This window comes from Ceratosolen solmsi, unplaced genomic scaffold, assembly GCF_000503995.2.
Source record: "Ceratosolen solmsi marchali unplaced genomic scaffold, CerSol_1.0 scaffold6, whole genome shotgun sequence".
Lineage (NCBI taxonomy): Eukaryota > Metazoa > Arthropoda > Insecta > Hymenoptera > Agaonidae > Ceratosolen > Ceratosolen solmsi.
The window spans coordinates 8,718,907-8,742,768 of record NW_011948414.1 but is presented as its reverse complement, the minus strand read 5'-3'; the positions used below and the strand labels follow the sequence as shown (position 1 = coordinate 8,742,768).

The 23,862-nt window shown below is 23.0% G+C and overlaps 1 protein-coding gene across 1 annotated transcript in view; it reads left to right on the top strand.

Moving 5' to 3' along the window:
• The window catches only part of Fife (regulating synaptic membrane exocytosis protein fife), a 75,703-nt gene that overhangs the window by 12,996 nt on the left and 38,845 nt on the right, over positions 1–23,862 (top strand). Inside the window, exons 6-10 of the mRNA XM_011507412.1 lie at positions 5,504–5,687; positions 7,357–7,662; positions 8,056–8,266; positions 10,468–10,649; positions 14,625–14,693. Coding sequence (XP_011505714.1) covers positions 5,504–5,687; positions 7,357–7,662; positions 8,056–8,266; positions 10,468–10,649; positions 14,625–14,693 — 952 coding nt within the window. The remainder of the gene's footprint in view (positions 1–5,503; positions 5,688–7,356; positions 7,663–8,055; positions 8,267–10,467; positions 10,650–14,624; positions 14,694–23,862) is intronic.

The window sequence follows — 23,862 nt, the reverse complement described above, 5'->3', positions numbered from 1 at the left end:
TCAAATATATGATAAAATAGCATCTTCATAATCTTCCGGCGAAGGGTTGAAACATGCGACGGATAAATTTTTAGTAAACACTGATTTCGACGCCATCGATTCGACTGAATCACCTTCTCCCTCCCTCTCTCCCTCTCTCTCCCTCTCTCTCCCTCTCTCTCTCTTTACTTTATTCAATTTTTTCTTCTTTCCATTACTCTTTCTTTTCTGTCGTTTCCCGTAAACAGTGTAATGAATACTTATCGTGTGATATTCCTTTATGAGTAACAGGAGCAAAAGAAAAAGGACGAATAAACGATGCGGCATTAACGTTGAAACTTAATTTTCAGTTTTTCTGATTAATATGTCCGTCCAAGTTCAATATATCTCAAATGATCACTCGAATTGACTCTTCGCTTAACTAAATAAAAAATAAAAAAAACAAAATGAAATTATTATATTTAAATATTTCACAACTATATTATTAATAGTTTAAAAAATATTTTAATAAACGAGTATTTACATTATAAAATTTCCTTCCTTAAATATACCATATTTTAAAAAATATTAATTCTATATAAATTATCTTTGAATATTTTTTAGGATATGAAAAGTAGAAATGTGCAAAATTTAACTTAAATTTAACTTAAAATTAAAATAAAATATCTATATTAGTTAGTAGAGGAAGCATAATTTTTAGAAAGTCATGAAGTAATATTAATGTATCATGTATTGGCACAAATTAACAATCAAATGCTATGAATTTTTCGACATTCAACCATTACTTAATATACTAACTAATTACCAATTATTATCGTTGAATAATTAATATAGTTTAATGAATCATATTACCAAGGCTTAGAAGGACGGTATTCCGAATAAATTCTTTCAAAATGGGCAGACTAAATTGATAAGAGGTGGGAGGAATTCCGCTTTTAATGAAGATCCGAATAACAGAGAGGATTATCGGACTACTATTAATACCACGTACAAATGGACAAATTTGCACGTATAGATGTGAAATACTATTTTGTATGTGATAATACTATTTTTATGTGAAAATTACATAAAAAATTATTTTATGAAAAATTTTTAAGATATATTTTTATAATTAATGAATAATTGAGTTAAGCTTCGTTTAAACTAACTCGTAATAAAACATAAGATATACAACTAACAAAATTAATAAATAAATTATCGCTTTCAATTATGAAATATATACAAAAATGTACCATTAATTGAACTTTATAATATGCATATAATATTTTATTATATTTATATAATTAAATACCAATAAATAATCCCAATAAAAATAGTGAATTATTCGTATTTAAAATAGCTGAATTACTATTTTAATATTTATTTACACATTTTTACCATTTATATTCAATAATTTGCATGTTTTAATATCACTTTAAAGATTAGAATTTATATAATTTATAAATGAGCAGGATTGATTATTTTTAATTTTTGTTTTCTTATTTTTAATTTTCGATTCTTGTTAGATATTTCGATCTTTATCTATAGAATTATAAGATAATTTTATTTTGAAATATTTATTATAATATAATTGGCATTTGTAGTTATTAATATTATTTAAAAAAAAATTTTTTTCAATATAATGTATGTATGATTTATATAAATAGTTATTAAAATTCAATTTATATTTAAACTATTATTCGTTTTTTAATTTTACACTTCATTCTGTATAAAAAGTGTTGAGCTCTATAACTTTTAAATCATTATAGTAAATTTTTAAATGTACAATAATTTTTTCTCTCTAAATCTTTATCTAAATTTTTAAATTTAGTCATATTTAAATTTATAAAATTTTCAAATTTTTTAAGTTTTTATAGATAATGTCACACTTTCTATCGATTTCATGGATTAACAGATAGAATTTTTCATAAATATTTTTGTTTCTCTATACGTTGATAGCACTAACATTTATATTATTCCATTTTTTTTATGTAAATTTATATTTAAAGTTTAATCAAAGAATATAAATACTTTTTATGTTAATTTATTTTCCTTCGCTATTATAGCAATGCCATATGCAGTTTGAAAAAAGAATTATAAACTAATATAAGTATGTACTACTTATCAATTAGAAGCCATAAGAGATCGAATTTGTTTTTCTAAACATTCATGTATATCGCACCACAGACGATATCTGCTATTTATTGATTTTACAAAATATTGAAGGAAATCGTAATTATCATAATTATAAATACTTGTAAATGAAGATTATTTAGTATATACATTATAAAAGTTTTCTTATTGCTTCATTCAATAGGTAATAGCCTAATTTATTTAATTGCCTCTCAACTGAATTTATCAAACGTTTCGTTTTGGAAACATGAACTGTAACGTTATAAAAAATGTATAATAGAATATCTGTTCATAAATACATGTAAAAACGTATTTGAACGTGTATTATGTAAATATTTCCATATTAACAGGTTATGCGTATGAATTATTGCAAAAATATATTCGTTTCTATGCCTATTGATATTAAGTTAAATTTTAAAGCATCTTAATCTAAGCTAAAATCTTATATTATTTTTCATTTCTCATTATAGATTATAGATTTAAGTAGAATTATTATATTAAATATGGTTGTACATGTTTATTTTCTTAGAATTGTATTAATATTAATAAGTAATTGAATGGTATTATTTTTAATTTAGTTTTTTCTTTGTTTTCTCTATGCCTTTTTTAATTTAAAATTGACTATACATTAAATATATAATTCTATATGCTTGATACTTATTTCTCTTGTTTAATTATGTTGTATTTAATAAAAATGCATAAATTTTCTTAAAGATTTCAAATACAATTATTTTTCCATGTTTTTAAAAATTGCATTATAATTTTTTCTTATATTTATTTAGAAATATAATTATAATTATATTTTGTTGGAAGAAGAACTTCATTAAATTACACAGTCTGTATTTGGAAACTACGAACAGAAAATTAATGGAAAACAGAATTTATAATAAGTAACAATCGATAAATTATCTAATAATCGGACATAAAATTTGATTTGTCGTTAGTAATTTGAATACTAAGGACTTTACGTAATGTCTGAAAAGGAAATGCTTTTATTTTATTTAAAATCCCAAGAAGGTAAACGTAAGAAACAAGATGTAATCATATTCGCTGTTCAGATGTTATTCTCACATCTTTACATATACAACGAATTTTTCAGTTTTTAGAGTAGAAATATGAAATGTCTCACTGCTTCAATTTCGGCGATCAACCGAAAATATATTACGAAGAGAAAGTGAGTTGTAGATAGAATACTACCCTATGAATAAAATGATATAAGACTTTCTGTAATATTGCTGTATAGCATTAAAATGCAAATTCTTGAGATCAGAGAAGGGGATCGTATTTTCATACATAAATACATAAATCATGTATGAACTTGAATCGATAAAAATATATATGCTGTACAAACATATTTATATAATAAACTACATAATAAATAAAAACTATATAGTAATTCTACATTATATCTGGTTATGGCTTAAAATATATAGTTTGTATAGTAACATAAAGTAGTAAGAAAATTAATTTGCTATTAGAAATAAAAGTTTTTACATTTTAATATGCATTAGATCATACAAAAGTTTGTCAAAGTATTTATATCTTATTATATCAATGACTTAACGAGGTATTACTTTAATAAAGGAGTCTCTCGACTAAATCTCGGGCCATAAACTATAACTGATGTTTGAAGGCATAAAATATAATCTACAAAAACTGGTTATAAAAATGTAGTATCCTTCGTATTAACGATATTTCAAATGACTGAACAAATTCGATATTAAACAATGTAGATAGAAAAATTTTTCATTCAAAATTAATATTCCTCTTAAAATTTCTATTAATCATAAGACGAATTATAATATTAAATGCCTGATTTTAACAATAAAAAACCTTTCTTACCCAATTTAAACATTTGACGTCCATGCTGTTATAAGATATTTCGAAATTATAATAAATCTTTCATTTTATTACTATTATTTTATTAGTATTATTTATTCACATTATCACATTATTAGGTAAATACGACAAAATAAAATTAATTTATGAATATTTAAGCAATGCAATTTCTACTCACATAAAAGTGGAAAAACTGAAATTTAACTTCCTATGGCTTATATATGAACATATGTGTTTACACATTCGCATAATCAAATACATGCGTAAGCATACAAATAAGAATACTATAACGAATATATAAATAGAGGATATTTTAATAATGAAGATATATTTAAACGTTAAATCAATTAAATTCATATTACAATTATTTCATAACACCCGATGTTTAAACACGGTAAATCTGCACGTAGAACGTTCGTAATAAAATGTTGTGCATCATAGAATAACGAAATGACTGCACGTGCGAGCATGTATAGTAGTGAGCATGAATTGTTCAACATACATTCTTGTATACATTGGTAAGAAAGTTCACATGCTTAAATTTATACAGTATACGATATTAATTCGTTTGTACCACATTTCTCAAGGATTCAAACTACAAAGTATAAAGTGGTCTGCTTTCAAATGAAAAAAACAAACGTTTATGTAACATAAAACATTTTTTTTACTTATAATGACTTTAATAATTTATATACAATGTATTAACATGAAGTAAAATGAAAAATAATATAGTAATATTTATAAATAGGCAAATATAAAAGCAAATAAAATACTTGAATTTAAAATAATGGAACACAATTTTTCAATAAGTCAAAAGAAATAATAAAAATAAAAATAAAAATAATAATAAAAAGTCTAGAAAATATCATTTTTACATTAGGTAACGAAAGGAGCAATTGACATATAACATATAAAAAATAATTTAATGTTTTTCTCTATATTACATAAAAATAAAATTCTATTTTAATTAGACGTGATATATTATGCTAAAAATTGAATTGTTATAGGAAATTTATTATACTACATGTGAAAAAATTTAATATCTATTGGCATTCGATTTTTGATTATTATAGATTAGATTCTCTTACAGTCAAGAATCCAATTCCATTTATATATATATATATATATATATATACATATATATATATAATTTGTGAATAAATTCTAAAACTATCTAAACGCATCTCGATAAATTTTACAATTCCAAATAAAATTCCGAATCTCTTATATGAAAGTAAATATCTAGATTTAATTATTGGATAGTACAAAATTTTGTTAAAAACAATGAGCTTCTGTCGAAAAGCAGTCTCTTGTAAAAGCACAATTTTTCGTTAAATAACAACAGCGATTATCATTTATTAATTTAAATATATCATATAATCACAGCATATTTCGGCTTGGCTGATTCGATCCCTCAATGCTAAAAAAAATTGGCCATGTGCACACATACACGTGAATTAAAATTAATTGTTCCTGCATTATAAAAATTCTTGTGGCTGCGCAGCTAGCTCAACCCCTACATGTTGCCGCTGTGTCCTTCCTGAGAATCCTAACCTCCACGTAACATTCGCAGTTTCGAAAGGTTGCAGGGGAGCGTCGCAGCGAGGACTGGGAGTGGCGTAGTAAATCGAGAAGCGGCTCACCGGATCGCTATCAAGGGCATCAGCAACGTGAGCGAGATCCTGATCAGGGTGGAGGAGGAGAGAGGCAACGCGTCAACAGTCCCCAGCGGATCATCAAGTCTTCTGGGATTATTGGTAAGCGTTTTCTCAATAGTACTCATTTTCCTTTTTAATTGAACATTATTTACCATTGATAAGAATGTTTTGTTATAAAATACGAATTTTATAAAAATATCGAAAAAGAATGTTTTCACAATATATTGATGTTTGTGCTATTGACTCATTTTTGAATAATTTTGATAAACAAGTTTAGAGAAAAAAAATCCATTCCGTTCATAGATATTTTATTGATTCCTTTTGTTAAATAAATGTTTTGTTCAATAAGATATCGCTATTTTAATAAACAATTCACTTCCACTTATGTCATCATATTTTCATTTATATTTTAAAACTGAATAATTAAAAATTTTAAATTACACTGTAGGTTTTAATGAATGAAGTGCCTTGAATTACTTGTAATAAGCTTTAAATTATATTGAAATTAAGGCATTTTCATATTATTTAATATAGTATAAAATCTAGTCAACACTATGTACATTAATATTTATATTAAACTCCACATATTTAAAATGATTTCTAATTTTTCTGAATAATTAAGTGAGAAAATCTATAAAATTTTTAATTTTAAAAGTTGAAATTATAAAATCTTTTGAAATTGCAACGTTTATGCATTTTTCATTTATTAGTAAACTGGATGCTAAACAAAATAAATAGACATATAGTATTTATTTACTTATTATTATAATATATAACTGAATAGATACCGAGTAATAATTGAAAATATTAAACTTATAACTCTTTGATGAATAATACGATACTTAAAAATAAGTGAAACATAACAATAAAGAAATCCACCATTATACAGTCATTGTTTATTATAGTTTAGTACAGTCTAAAGAAATTAACACATTTGTAACTAAATTGAAATATTTTAATTAAAAAAACCTTCAAAATATGGTTTTAAGTATTGTATTTAGATAATTACATTCTAATATAAATATAATAAAACATATAAATTAATGTATATGCATTGGAGTGCGATGGCGTATATTTATATCTACATAATAATTGTTAAAATGAAATTGAATAAATTAATGAATGTAGGAATCACATGTTTTATTTGTTCGTATTCTTACCGTATATCCAAGAATCAAAGAAGTATACTTATAAATATTAATTGCAATGGAACACGTTGAATTGTATCAATGCCACTTAATTATCTAATAAATAACATGTATAACTATGTATAATTTATCCAATTAATTAATAATCAATATAATTTATATAAAAATAACTTATTTTATAATGTGTGTATATGCTTAAAAAAATGTACAAATTTAAATAAAAAATGTTGGAACGTAACGTTAAACGTAAAGTTAAATTTCTTGTATATAATATATAAATATTGTTATCATAAATTTAAATAATTGTTATCTTTAAAGTAATTTTTTCATTAACATTATAAAGTTTCTTCATTCAATTTTCAAAAAATAGTTTAGCATGTAAAGGGTCTCTGAATCAGAATTGAAATATAGTATGAAAATGATTTTAATAAATAGGAAACACAATTTCGTACTATTGGGAAAATGTCAATTGAAAACCGTTAGCTATTCAAAATTTTATATTACCGGCAGTTTATTAGAATGAAAATAATCAAATATTCCAATAACCGTATTACTAGTAAATCTTTAGTATTTCTTTATTGTACATTTATTTGGTGATCGAATAAACGTGTATATTACAGATCAAGATAACACAGGTATAGATATAGATGAGGAGGAGGAACGACGTCATCGTTCACGTCGATCCGGCGGCACTGTGCGTCGCAAGTCTAGAGTGACGCGTCAGCACTCATATGACGATGAAATCAAGAACGCAGGAATAACATCGTCAACATCATCCGGTCACGCAAGCCATTCGGATATAGGATTAGGGCTTCCAATACAACTAGCAAGGCGTGCCTCGGCCTATGATGTATATTCAGGCGGTGGTGTTTCTGATCTAGCGGCCATCATTGCACCCCAACATCGAGTTTCAATATCTGGTCAAGGTTATTAATTATTAGAGAAAAAAAATGTTGTTATCACTTATAGAGGCTTATATGGCTCATTTAATTAATGTCATTTACACGAGATATCAATTGATATAAAGATCAATATAATAATATATAATACATCAGGATATCAGGATATCAGCTAGTGTAAAAGAAGAATTTAGCATGCCATTTAAAAATAAATACATCAGAACAGTTAACTTAACAATTTTAATTTCAATTTTATATAACATAAATTTAAAACAATCCGATGATCATATGTAATTAAATAAGAAATGTTTCTTTTATTGACAAGCTAAAGGCCATTAGACTGTTTGTTGAAAATGAATTTAAAGTTTAAAATGATGCTAGATCGCTTGTTGGCAAATGAAAAATTTCTCATTCATCCAGGTAACCGAGAATCAGAATCCGAACGTCAACCTACATCATCCTCTAGACGACCATCATTTCGCACCAACAAACCTGTGATACCTTATGAAATTTCCAGCACGAAAGATGATGATAAAATAATCAATGCAGATGGATCACGAGCTGCAGACGTTGATCAGGGCATCCTTATGCCTGATGAAGAATTACGTACACGACGACGTGGCTCTCAACTGTAAGTATACAATTACTTTTCTCTACATTATTTCGTGATATTGTTTTTACTTAGTGTATAATATATATATGTATATATATATATATATATATATATATCTATTTTAAAATATTTATAATATATACGTATTAAAGGATGTAGAAATAGTTACATAAATAACAATGTAAATGCTATACATAAATTTTTATGAAAACAGCCATTTGTGTATTTAATGTTGAATATATTAAAAAATTTAACAATATTATTAAATAGGAATTTTAAGGTAAGCGTCATTTTTAGTAAAATATGTGCATAAGAAATTAATGATAAAACTTAAATAATTTGATAAAATAATTATAAACTAATACTGGCAAATTTAATTTGTCTATTAATATGAAATAAAAGTTAAATTGATCCTACATACATTGCCGAGATAAATTTTTAGAAAATATTATTAAAAATTTATATATAAACTTTATTAAGGATATTTTATAATGATTGTTATTATATTCATTGGTTTTTTTTATTAGAATGAATATGAATTCATTTCGTAAACATTTATTAAAAGTTATTTTGATTTAGATGTATATAGGTCGTCATTGAATTAAAAATAAAAAATAATAAAGAATATATTTTAGAATTTTATTAATACTACAGAATAAATGGTATTCTTTGAAACTTATTTAATAAATATACGCTATATAGTTATTCATCATACTTTTTATGTATCTAAAATTTTCAACACCTATATTTTAAAGAATACACAGTTATATAAGAAGCAAATTGCAATTTTCTAGAATCATGAAAAAACTAGATTTTGAAATAGATTCATTATATGGAAATTATTTCAGATGTATTTTTCAAATTCCATACATTTACTAAAATCTATTAATAACTAATTGAATTCTTCGACTCTGAGGGTAAATAAATCTTATTATACATAAGGTATTATATAAATTTTGTATATCTAAATGAGATTGTATAACATAATATTCAAAATGTTCATGAATGATGTATAATTTATTCATCAATTTTTTTTTTTTTTTTTTTTTTGTATATTTAAATAATCTAACATTGCGTTATTGTATAATTCATTTATGTACCATTTATATGTTATAAATTAAACTAATATATTATAAATGCTACTTAACTATGCATACAGACATTTAAAAAAAAAAAAAATAGTCTATGAAGTATATCATATCGATATAACATATGAATATAAGAAAAAATAATAATTCGAAGCCATTGAACGATAATTCGCATGTTTATGCTATGACATTTTTATTTGTGTAGATATTAGGAGTAATAAGCAGATTAATTTTAAAATAGACAACAAAATATTGAAATTGTATAAATTCATACATAGGAATAAATGAACCAAAAGTCAGTTATTACTTAAGTTCTATAAAGTGTTTTAATGCACAAGTCTTATCTCCATTTACAATTGTGAAACTAAAAATGATGTAATTAATTATAAATTATGTTAAATGTGAACAAAACTATCTAATCTACTATTTAAAAAATAACATAAATATATTATTATTGTACATGTAATATTATTGATCGCGGATACTCCAAAAGCTTAAATTTCTATTTTTAATTTAACTCTCATAATATAAGAAATATAATAACTTTTTAATTATTATATCCTTAATTTTGTAAATGTAATGAGTAAACTTACGTTTACTATTTAATGAAATGTATGTGCTTTATTCTGTGAATTATTTTGTGTGTGTGTGTGTGTGTGTGTGTGTGTGTGTGTGTGTGTGTGTGTGTATTATAATCAAATGCCAAAAATTAAATATTAATATTTACAAAAAAAGTCAAAAATATTAAAATATAATTTTTGTAAATAAAATATATAGTGATGTTGTCTATTGCTGAATATGTTAAATATTATTATCTGCCTAGATTTCGAAGAAAGTTTCTTGATTGATAGTAAACATTCAGTAAAATGAGAAACGAGAAGTAAACTTATCTCTTAACACATCCCAAGTGATATAAATACTTATCAGTTTCTTAAATCCCCCTCCCTTTATCTTACTTTTGTAATTTGGTAGTAAATTTATTATAATAAGTAATATTTTATTCGCGATATTAAATTATAAAAGGCATATTAAATATTCTTTTCAAATTATATTATTATACAATTTTTCTGTTATTTATATTTATTTTTCTGCTCAATTAATCAAATTACAAATTGAATTGTTTATTTATAGACCAAACATCAATGCCATAAGGGCTTTCTCAAATAATGCTGCAGCTCCGGTACGTCCTGGACCAACAAACTCATGTTCTGTATCCCGAGTAAACGTTGACGAACGTGAACTTGCGCGACAGGGAAGTTTAGCCGATGGTGAAGGTATCAAGATAGTCATACATGATGTTGACTGCGAAATGTGTGAGTACAGACTTCTCCATTTTTTTGTACGAAATAATAATAAAATAAATCTCATTCAAAATATTATAAACAAATATATAAAAATATATATAAAAATATCAAGGCAATCATTATTACTTTTTTCTTTTTCGCATTTAGTTAAGATTTACATTAATATATTTAATTGAAGAAAATATTAATTAAGATTAGATGATTAATATTTGAAAATAATTAAAAATCAAATTAAAGTAAATATATTTATTGCAAAGGAATATAGTTCTTGCTAATTTTATAATTTTTCTTAGGGTATCATATAATATTTATATATACTTCTATGTCCAAAATCGAGATCTCTGTATTTCTGGAATCGTTTATGCCATTTACTCATATAACTATCTTAATAATTAAGGACATAAATTCTTTCGCCTACAAATTTTCTAATGATCATTTCTCAAAGTGTGGATGTTCACTTTGGGAATTATTTATAAAATAATTTAATGTATTATGATTAATTGTATTATCGATTATATTTATTTACATAAATAAAAAATTGAGGAAATAAGGATTTTCAAGTTATATGAATAAAAAATATTCAATATAAAAACACTGGAAATGCATAGTTTATAAAATCAGAGTAAATAATACTGTTATATATGATATCTCTATTTTATTTATTGTAGTTGCAAGAGGAATGAAATTTAAATATTTATTTTAAAAAAGGACACACGAATGAAATAAGATCTTTTTTTTTTATTATAAATGATATTTTATAAATAAATTATTTAATAATTAAATTTTATTAACACATTACACGCATTAATTATTAAAACTACTAATTTGATTTTAACTCTTTCCTTTCAAATAATATAATTTAGGTTTTGCCACATGATTAATAATTAATATTTGAAAAAATTATAATTCACAAAATGATTATTAGGAATAATTTTTTTTTTTGTAGATTATATTTTTTTTGTAGATAGAATTTCTAGATTTATGGCAATATATGATTCAATACTTTTAAAGGTGAAACTTTAATTAGAAACAGAAAACGACAGCAGCACCAAAAGGTGACGTAAGTGAAATTATTTCGGCGCAAAATGAAGCGTAAATCGATTGCCCTACGGAACGTGTCTATATGAAAACTGATTTTCTTAGGTGCTGTGGCTCGCACTGCGGCATTTTACATTTTCCAATCTTATTTAGGACTTAAATAGTCTTATCCAACCTTATCTATGAGTTAAATAATCTATGACAATAACATTCGTAACATTCAAAATTTTAATGTTTTTTTGTTTATATTCTAGTAAACCCTTTATGAAGTTCAAGTGATTAAATTTAACTTTTTAAAATTATTTCATAAATATATATATATATATATATAATATAATTAATATAATTCATATCATTAGTATACTTAGTATAATTAATATAATCTTTCAAATGTAAATTTTATATGATGCACGCACATATATATATATTAATTATATTAATAGACTAATTTACAGAAATTTTATTAAATTAATAATTCTCTATATGTTCTAAATATTAATGCTAAGTTCTTTCAAAATGTATCAATAGATTATACTGCTTTAAACATATTTTCATATATTCGAATATTACTAGTAGAATATACCAAACTTTTATTTACTAATTATAATGGTTATTATATTTATTTATTAAAAATATCTTATTTATATAAATACTATCAATACTAAATTTCTTAGATATAAAGAAAAATACCGAAGTAAAACTAACATTGTTACAAAGTTTATATTTGACATCAATTATAGTTTACTGAAAGTATAAAATAAGCTAAAAGCAAAAGGATAAAATAAACTGAGAGCAAAAGTAGAAAAAAACTATTTATAAATAAAGAAATAAGCTTCAAAAAAATCTTTGAAACAGGTATATAAGTAAAATGAAGTTTTTCATGGATAAAATCACCGTTGTGCTTGATCGGCTGTGAACAAAAGCTGTCTACAAATTTTTTTTAGTAACTATACGTTTGTATTTTTGAGTGCATTTATTTAGATAAAATATTTCCGAAAAAATCTCTATCAACGTAATTTTGTATTAAATAAGTTATTCAAAGATGAATAAAATTATGTATGTACTAAAATAATTACATTAAAAATATATGAACACTTAGATTAATGACATTAAACGAATTGAAAATAATTTTCATAATTGAAATAATTTAATAAAAAGTTAAATATAAATTTGATAATAATAAAATATATACAAATTTAGATTGGAAATTCTATTTGTGAGTTTATAGCACGTACTACTAATGCTTTATATTAGTACTTAAATCATTTAATATATTATGCATACTGACAGGCAAAAAGACTAAAATATAATCAATTTGTAGAAAATTACTTATCATAATTATTGTAAATTACTCATCTAGATAAATAAAAAGTTTTTAATATAAATATAAAGTATTGCTATTTCTAGGCAATCAAATCTTTTTATTGACAGAATTTGAAAACATAGATTATAATATTAGCCGAAATTATTGATAATTATTAATTTTCTGAGTGAATGAAATTTTCCATTGCACGTAGTTCAGTAAAATTTTATATTATTTTATACATCGATTTATCCATTATTAGTTACAGTGACACCAATGAAGTCTTATGTAACCACAAATCTAACAATTAGATTTACTATCCCAAATAGAACAGAAGACGACGGATAGTCAGCTGTGCTCAGGGATATGTCGCACAAATTACTGACAACCTAATAAATTATCCTTTAGCATAGAACATGAGATTGCTAAAGCAGAGACCTCTCAGACAAGACTTATGAAAACATGGCGAAAGGGAGACCAAAAAGTTATTTGTTGTCACAGGCCATAGGACCGTATTGACTTACAATAGTCGATCTAATGAAATTAAATCGAGTGATGAATATCATTAATCTAAAGAAAGCAATAAATTTTACAAGCCCAATGGAGTTTGTTTCGTAACGAATATTATCATTTTAGCACAGATTTAGTAACACAGGGCTAGATAAAATAAACTATGCAGGTTAATAATCCAGCAGAGATTACAACAAGTAATGATAAGTTTAAAATTATCTTACTTATATTCTTATTGCTAAAGTAATAGTACGATAGCATTATAAAAGTAATAAAACATTACTTATTTAAAATACAGCATCACTATTGTACTATTTTGTGATTATTAATATATCACCCAAATGTTTTGGATTGACTGATGTGTGGACAAAATCAATACATGGATGAGTATAGTGGATTTTTATTCCGATATTTGTGCTCGTTTGCCTTTGAGTGACTAGTACAGAGATCTTAGTGAATCCACGCCCATTTGTCCAATTACATTAGAGAATTATCTGTTTGCCTATGTAAATGTTAAATTACAGTGAGGGTAAAGACAAAGATTAATTACTGCAGCATTTGGTTCCATCTTGTATGGATACGGAATCAATTTCTGCAATAATTCCTATCTTCTAATTATTTCTTTCTTTATTTAGTGAATTTTTACATATAAAAAAATTTTCTATTCACAGAATAGTTATGCCTATTTATCAATTATTATAGTAATTATTAAACAAACAATTTATTTAATATTTTCGAAAATTAATAAAAATCGAAAATTCTTGATTATTAATATATTAATATAAATATATTAAAAATTAATATTTAAATATTAACATATTTAAAAGTTTTTAAACATAAATCATTTTTACGGATTTATTATTTTGCAAAGAACATAGATAATAATAAAAAGTTAAAATCTATCGTTATATGTAAATTAGTAAATAAATTTCATAATAAAGGAATCTTAAATTCTTGATGAATTCTTTCTCTCTATTTATACATATGCGTGTTTACACTCGTCTGCGTTCCTTTAAATTTTTTTACTTAAACCATTTAAAAATATTCTTTTAATTTTAAGAGTAAATTTAAGATATTATTTATATTAATAATTTATTAAATGATATATAATCAAATTTCTGTTTTACTTTTAGTGACCAGACCAAATTCAAAGAAGAAAATTATACTTCGAAAAGATGTCGTGATTGAAAAAGGACATAGAAGTAAGTACAAAATACACATATATGATTATTTTATTAGCATTGATAAAAAAAAATATTCTTATCAACCTATATCACGTAAAGTAATTAACTTTCAAATGTATGTATTTTTAACTTATATTATAAAAAAGGCATATTTTATTCCCTATTATTTTTCGACAATTGCTTAATACAACAAACGCTACGATAAAAAAATTTCATAATAAATATATTCATATTTATATTATTATTTAATATTAATATTATTCATATATAATGAATTAATACATAAGAAAAATGAAAGTATATTAAAATCTTATAATTGGATTACATTTAATCCGATAGTAGATATTGTTTAGCTCTTTAACATTAAAAGAAACTAACAGTAATTTATAAAATTATTTCAATCCAAATAATTTTAAATAATATTACTGAACTTATAGTTTATTATAACGTGGCTCTATATTATATTAATTATGAAAATAAATAATTACTAAATAACATTCCGATATGTCCTTACTTTTACAAATGAAAATTCTTCTGCCATACTCAATCATTTGTGTTTCGGAATGTTTCATAAGTTATTTAATATCTCTCTCTTATAATAAATATTTTAATATAATCTTGACTACATCATATAAATCTATTTATATATTTATTATATTTTATATTAATTTTTCATCTTACATGTAAGTATAAGTAATATTATATAAGTTTTATTTATAATTAATATTTTTTGCATTGTTATGATGCGAAAATCATATGTGAATAAAAATAATTACAGCCCATCCATGTACTTTATATAATACACTTTCTTTTCTAGAACTTATCAAGACTTTATAATTTTTATTAGAAAACAAAATATTTGTAAAACTAAACTATTTTATATTGAAAGAAGTCATTATTTTACTTATTTATTTTATGTTAGGAAGAAAATATATCAACTTGGTGTTTTTAAGATTGGCATATTTTAAAAAGTTGTTTGCTGAATTTTAATCGTGATATTCTGAAACAGAAAGAAACATATTTCTCTTACTTTAATAATAATATCTACATTTAAATTGAAGAAGTTACTAAGCTATGACAGAAAATTTACTATACAATTTCATTTCTTCAAATTCTTTCATGCCATTCAATTCTTATTTATTCATAGATATTATTAAATTATTAATAAAATTTCTAGCGTATTAATTTTTATTATTTTTTCCTTATATTAATTTGAATTGATTAAATTATATGTATATGTATACATATATAGTATTGAATCCACAAAATAATTAGATACTTTTAAAATCATTAAGTGTCCATTATTAGAATTTACGTTTTTGTAGACTATGTGGTCTGGGGGATTACTAAAGTAGTAAGTCGTATGAGCTTTAGGCTAGTTATTTTAAATATATGTTTTATATATTAATTACAGACATTACTGAGTATTTTACGGATAGAAAACAAATTTACAAACTATTTTAATGTATAGACGTAAATACTATATCGATTGTCATAAAATTACTTGGAATTCATAGATATCAACTTTTTTTTTATTCATTTAGATATATTAAATACCAAAAAGTAATTATATTATCTAGAATAATTCGAAAATATAATTATATAATAATGATCATGAATAAAATAATTTAGAATTTAATATGTAATATATACATTTAAAGTACTTGAACAAATAAAAATGTACAAATTTATTCAAAGAAAGTGAACAATATATATACTATGAATGTATTAGCTTTTATTATTTTAGTAACATTTATATTATCGTTTTAGCTGTGTTTTATACATATCAATTAAAAAACAATTGAATAAATGGAGAATAAACTTAGATAAGATCCTTCAAAACTAAATACGTGAAAATAAATGTTATTAATATACAAATGTAGAAAATATTGTACAAAGCATAATGTTGAAGTTTTTCATTATATCTCCAAATGTATTTTCTATTAGTGTTTTGCAGAAAAGCAAATTTATAAAGATATATTTTATATATTTATAAATACATGCATATAATATATAATAATTTAAAAAACTAAGATAATAAAACACTATTAATTTTAATCATAAAATGTCGCGTTAGGCTCATCAATTTCTGTATACATCAAATAAAAATTTAATAATGTTTATTATATTTATGTAATTTTATTTTAATATGTTAATTAGATTATCTAAAGCATTTAAATCCTAGTAAACATAATTAAGGATATATATATATATATATATATATTATTATTTATATATCCTGTTTCATCAATTTTTGTTCAAGTACTGATATGGAATTTTAGTTCATGAAGCTGTGCGCCAGCGCTAAATACTGACTATCTCTTTTATTGATTGCTACGGTCCTGAATAAATACCGACTTGGTACGTGAATTCATGAACCGTAACTTCACAGATCCCTGAGCGATAAAGATTCTCCCTCACGCATTGCGTGAAACATACAGATATCCTTCAAATTTAAAATATTTTTACTCTAAGCTCTTTTACTCTTATATTTCTTTCTGTAAATCATTTCAAAGTAAGCGTATGAAATTTTTTTGAGAATCGACTGCTAATTTTGAATGAAATAGTTTTTGTATATAAGATATATTTCAATCTCCAAGAAAAAGATTTATTATTTATTTAAGTTATTTTATAATTTTATTATAACGATTAAGATCAATTGAAATCCGAAGATATTTCATTCACAATATTTAATTACATACATTAATAAATAGACTTTAAAGTATTACATATATAATTTGAATAAACAAAAATATTAATAAAATCGATCTCGAGATTATTACTTTCATATAAGTTAACTATTCAACTCAACAAAAGTATGTAAAATTAAAAATTACACACGTGAATATAATTACATGGTACAGTTACAGTATTAGAATACAGGGGAATAGGTTTTTTTTTCAAATATAACAGGTTAAATTTATAATACTCATATAAATGTGAAACTCAAGAAAAATGAATACAGGAATCTGAAATAAAAATGTAAAAATGGTTCCATGATATATACCCTCAGAACACTGCAACAGGTATCTTTCGATCCGCACACTACGAGCAAATTGTTCATATCGATATCACATTTTGATTGGAAAAAGTCCTTTTTATTAACAAGTCGTGAGTAAGATAATTGACTGTCTCCATTTGAAATTTTTTTATAGAATATTTATTTATTTATATATATATGTAGTTTCATTTTGTATAAGAACATTATAATAATCAATATCTGAGAAGGCAATATATTACAATTTTTATATTACAAATATTCTGGTAGTCTCAAAATTGTATTTCAATACTGATTAATATTTATGGAATTATTTATGTCCTTAATCTTAATCTTTAATCTATAGATTTTGTAATATGTATACAATTATGTCGTAGTATTAATCCCGTAGAATTTTAACAAAAAATTTCTTTAAATGATATATCCCAATTAAAAGTTTTCTACGCGCATAAATTAATATTTCTATTAATTAAAAGAATTATATATTATGAATCATTTAATGAACGTTGTATTCAATGATTCAATATGATAAAGTATTATTTCGAAGCGAAAAATACTATAAGAAAACTCAATTTATTTATTATTTTACACTTCTGAATAATAAATGCATAACCGGAATTACCCATGCAAACGTTCACATTACATATGAATTACAATTTCGCAACAAACAGAACAAACTATATCTAATACGATATACCTCAAGTGAAAGATTAACGCTTAGCCTATTAAATAGTTTTATACCTCTTAAAAGCGGATTTATGTTAAGCTTTAGAAAAGTTTATGTGACTTTTATAAATAAAATTGAATATTCCAAAATATACTGCAAAATAAAAATATATGATAATTTTAAAAATTATTTAATAAATTCTTCATTATTTGCCCATATACCTATAATTATCTATATCTTATCTATTGTTCTTTATATATTCTTTATATATTAAATAATGATAAATTTTTTCTTATAAAAAAAAATTGTAAAATTCATTGAAAATAAGTATTTTAGTCTAATACTTTGTAAGAGTCAAAATTTATAATCTTTTATAATATAAAATCATAATATTAATTTAATATTTTCGTTTGTGCATGAGTTTAATTTAACAACTTTAATTATTTATTTTTCTAAGAAATATCAAACAATGTCGGAAGCTTCCATTACAGTTTAGTATAGGTTTATTCTATATATTATTACAGAAAATTGGATGTATGTAAAAATAAATAGTTATATGTATGATCATTAAGAATGAAACTATTACTGGCAAAATACATTCTGTAAACAAATTATTTTGTAGTATTAAAACATGTTAAATTTGAAAATTGACGAAAGAAAATGAATAATAATCATAATAGTGACTGTTCATGAGTAACTTTGAAAATTAAATTATGTTATAATCAAATTCCGTTTTAATTATTCTTTCTTCAAATTTGAAAATAAGTTGATTCATTGAAAGTTTATTTAAAAAATAAAATGCTACATCTATATCGCAAATACCAGTAAGTGGTGCAATCTAGGCTCAACGATTGGGTTTCGAGAACCAGTTATAATATTCTATTTATTATATATAATTTAAAAGCATCTATAGAATCTTTAAAATAATTTTTATATAACATTAGACAATTATAAAATAACATGCTAAAAATACAATAAATAAAAATCTATGTCAATCTATATATATATAACAATAAATAAATATTGTAACTCAGATTTTGTTTAATAAAAGAATTTAAAAATAAATCAATATGATGAATTATATTTCAGTTGTAAATATTATACATATTATCTATTTTTCATTTACATATTTTCATTTTCATTGAATTAATCAAGGAGTCGAAATAAACCGTACTTACACAGATGTAAATGTCGTAGTTAGTAGGGTGTGGGTGTAGGGTCTTTATTTTCTGTGCCAAGTATTTTCATGCGAGTTTCCGAGTCAAAGTAATTTTGTTTTTTACGTGATGAATCCACATTTGAAGTCTGATCGTGTTGTGTACAGTAAAAATATTAAATTACTATATTGATTACTAGCATTCAGCATAATGGAGTAAAAATAGCTCAAATAGATGGGATAATGAACATTTTCAATTAATAACTTAATGTAAAGCATGTAGGTATCTTTCTTAACTAAGAAAAAATATTTGCACTAATATTTCTTTACAAGACTTTTTATCGATTTCATCGTATCCTAGCTGCGATACTAAAAATATTAAAAGCACAATACAAAATAATAAAGTAAAATGATAATTATTTATTATAATAATCTTTGCTTCACTTTATCTATAATATATTTGTATTTATAGAGTTTAATTTATAATTGATACAGTTTAAAAAATAATGCTAAGAGCTTTTACATTTTTATTAATTAAATATCAATCAATTTGTAATGTAACAGTCGGTAGTATTTTTTTCCTTAATGAAATAGTCTTAAGATAATATATTAATTTATTTATTATAATTAACCGAAATTTTAAATAACATTATCTACACTATTTATTATTGATTTTTAATATAAAAATTATTTCAATAATAGTTGATTTTTAAAATAATTTAAATATAATTCAAATATGGGGTTCTTTTTTAATTAAATAATATTATACATATTGAGTATATATATATATATATATATATATAATACTACATTAATATTATTATTATATTATTTTGAAAATTATTTTAATAATTTTTAAATAAGCTAAATTTTTATTTAAACTGTTTATTCGAGTAAGATTTAGATACCTGAAGTGCGCCATCTAAGCGCATGGTTATTTTTTACTTTTGTCTCGTGCGTCATCCAATTTGTTTCCTTTACTAGGTAAACATATTGCCAGTGTTGAAACGAAAGATTAGGAAGGGTGAAAGTTAGAACGGTAAAAAGCGACTAAGAAAAGCATTGAGAATCGTTACGAATCGAAAACCAAAATTTACGGAGCTATCGAAGCTATTGACATTGCCTTTTTTCGCAAAACTATATGATGAGAGACATATTATATATATATATATATATATATATATATGTATATATATATACACTAGACGGTATAAATAAGCAAGAGATCTACCAAACATAATTTACCACGGAAATTTGTTTCACTTGATGCTGCTGCTGCTGCTGACCTTGACCTCGACTCCCTTGTTGTAATAAAAAATTTTTACCTAATGGCTTCTAATAGTCATTACTAAATAGAAACGATGATTATCGTGTGAAAATCGCTCTTTATATACAATTTCAGAGAGATTGATCAGTGATATCTTTCAATTCGTACGATGCTAATTTAATGAAACACTTTGTAGATATTTTTAAACAAAATTTGAAATATAGCTTAAAATTTCTTATTTTCTAAAATAACCTGAATTTTTTATTAAAAAAAAAAATAGAATTATATTACAGAAAGTAATTTCTTTATTATGAAAATAAAATATTTCCATTTACTATTAAATTTATAACAACAGTTTCCTATCAATTATTTGACACTTATCAAAATAGACGATAAGTTAATAATTTAATAGGAATTTCCATTGTAGTCCATATATAGACTACGTAAGCCTCAATTATATAGTCGCATGTTAGAGAGTTGATTCCGTTAAAAGTTACTTAAAGTCTTTTACGTGAATATTACGGCTTCTGTACTGAAAGTTATACAACTTTTTGAGTTGTCTGTTTTTAGTTGAAACAAAAAATAAATAAATAAAATAAAATAGATGAAATAATATGATGCTTCGAAGAATTTATTATATTCAATAAAGTCAAAAATCACAAATTCGTTTATTTAAATATAAAAGTTTAGGTTACGTATCACTTTGTTGGTATATATGCAAATTCAATAAATTTTTGTCGCTTATTCGAATTCTTGAGATATTTTTATTGTATTAAACAAATGTGAAATAAAATAATCTAAATATTATTGATAATTTAATTAATTTTTTAATTATTTTAATTACAATTACTAGAATACGATTTCAGGTGTTAAATAGAAATTCTATTCATCTCTCTATAATATGTGCTGTGAGGGAATTCTGTATTCTTAAAATAATTAATACCAAAATGTGAAATATATTACACTAAAACTCAGCTCAAATAGTAATTCCCTTTCGTTATTACTTCGCTGTATTTCTCTATATCTTGTACTCCCTTTTACCTTCGACTAAATTTTTCAATGAGCCCTAGTGGCTTTATATTGATTACTTATCTGAGAAATTCAGCCTTCAAATTCTTTTATATTAAATTGCCGTAATCAACTTAACAAATTTTATAAATATATTTTGTTATTTATCATAGTTTATAAATATCTCTTTTCCGAAAATACAAATAATAATGACGTCTTTTAGATTATTTTCAGTTTTTATTGATAATTTATTTATAATATATTTTTATTTTTTTTTTTTTATTGATACTTCTATGACAATCGTTGACAATATTTTGCCTGCAATGAATTAATATATTAAAAACAATAAGTAAATTATTCCTCTATGGTGAAATCAAGTTTGAAAAATTACGTAAATTGATATTTATATTTTGTTCGATATTTATAGTTTTGCTATTCGTGCGTCATTTCTTTTCTCTTTTATCACCCGCATTATCAGCAAAGCTGAACGCGTCACTAAAATACTAACAATTTGCTTGATCACATTTTCTCCTAATCATCATTTCGGAATAATTTCTGTAATAAGGGTGTGCCTTATTTGCATTTTCTTGGAACGCCCAAACCGTTCAATAAATTGAAACGATAGTATTTTTAATATGTACATTCTTAAAAATTATTACACGAGCCAACATTATCAGTGTGACATTATTTGTCATAGAAATTTTTTTTACACAATATTTTACGAAATTGAAAAATCTAAATGAACATGTATTATAACTTTGTGAATAGAAGACTGGAACAGATAAAGCTATATTATTAATATAATTTTACGATTTTAAATATTTTTCTTAAAATTGAAAGGACTTTTTTCTGATATATATATATATATATATATGTATATATATTCTGATAATAGTGTTATTATAGAATTTTTGCAATTAAAACAATATTTTGTTCCTAAAAATTTTACTTTTTCATTAAAATAAATAAACCGTGTTTTATTTGAAGTATCAATAATATATCAGAACTTGCCTTGATATATATATAATTATTTTTATCTGTTAATAAAGATTGTGTCCTCGAAATCTATACAAGAGAGAAATGAAGAAATAATAAATGCGATTTGTTCTCGACATTTGTAGACAACCCATATGAAATTATACATTCATAGCCATTGTACATATAAAACTATATCCATACAATCAGCTGAATATTCAATATATATATATGACTACTATGAATGATAAAGTAATTATTATATATATAAATCTTCAAACGGAATTACTTTTTAAAAATAACTAGAATTAATGACCTATCAATTATTTTTGTATTATTACTATTTATTTCAAAAGATTATACAAAATTTATATAGACTTTTGCTGTTACTAATTTATAAATTCATGTCTCAAAAAAACTACTATTGAATGTATCTTGTATTATTTAACAAATCCCAATTTGAATATTTCAAATATTGAATTTAAGGAGTGTATATTGACATTCAGGATTCTTTAATATATTAATTATAATAAACTATGATAAATATTAGATATTCTACTCAAATGTATTATAAAATAGATGAAAAGTTATAATTTTTTAATAACTGTAGAAATAAGACAAAAAATAAAAAAATAAGTGACTATAAAATATTACAAATGAACTAAATTCCAATTAAATTTTAAAAAATTTTGAAAATAATTTAAATAATTTTATAATTAACATTATACATTAATATTTATAACATATATTAAAATACTATAAAATATTATTAAATAATTTTTATGTTTTAAATGTAAACCAAAATAATTACAAATATCTATTAATAATGTTTTTAATTTAATTTACATTAATATTTTAATTTTTTGTATATTGGTTTCAATAAACCCGGTATTATCTAAAACAAATACATAGTTTGAAACAACAGAATACACTATATTTTGAACTATGTTACATTAGGAATTACAACAAAACAAAAAATAAATTTGCAATATAGTTTTTTTTTATTATAATTTGAAAGTTAGAAGCCCTCAGAAAATGATAAGCTCTCACAACATGCGATGTGGATTAAATTATACTTTTTTATTAATATAGTGTGTGTGTGTGTGTGTGCGTGTG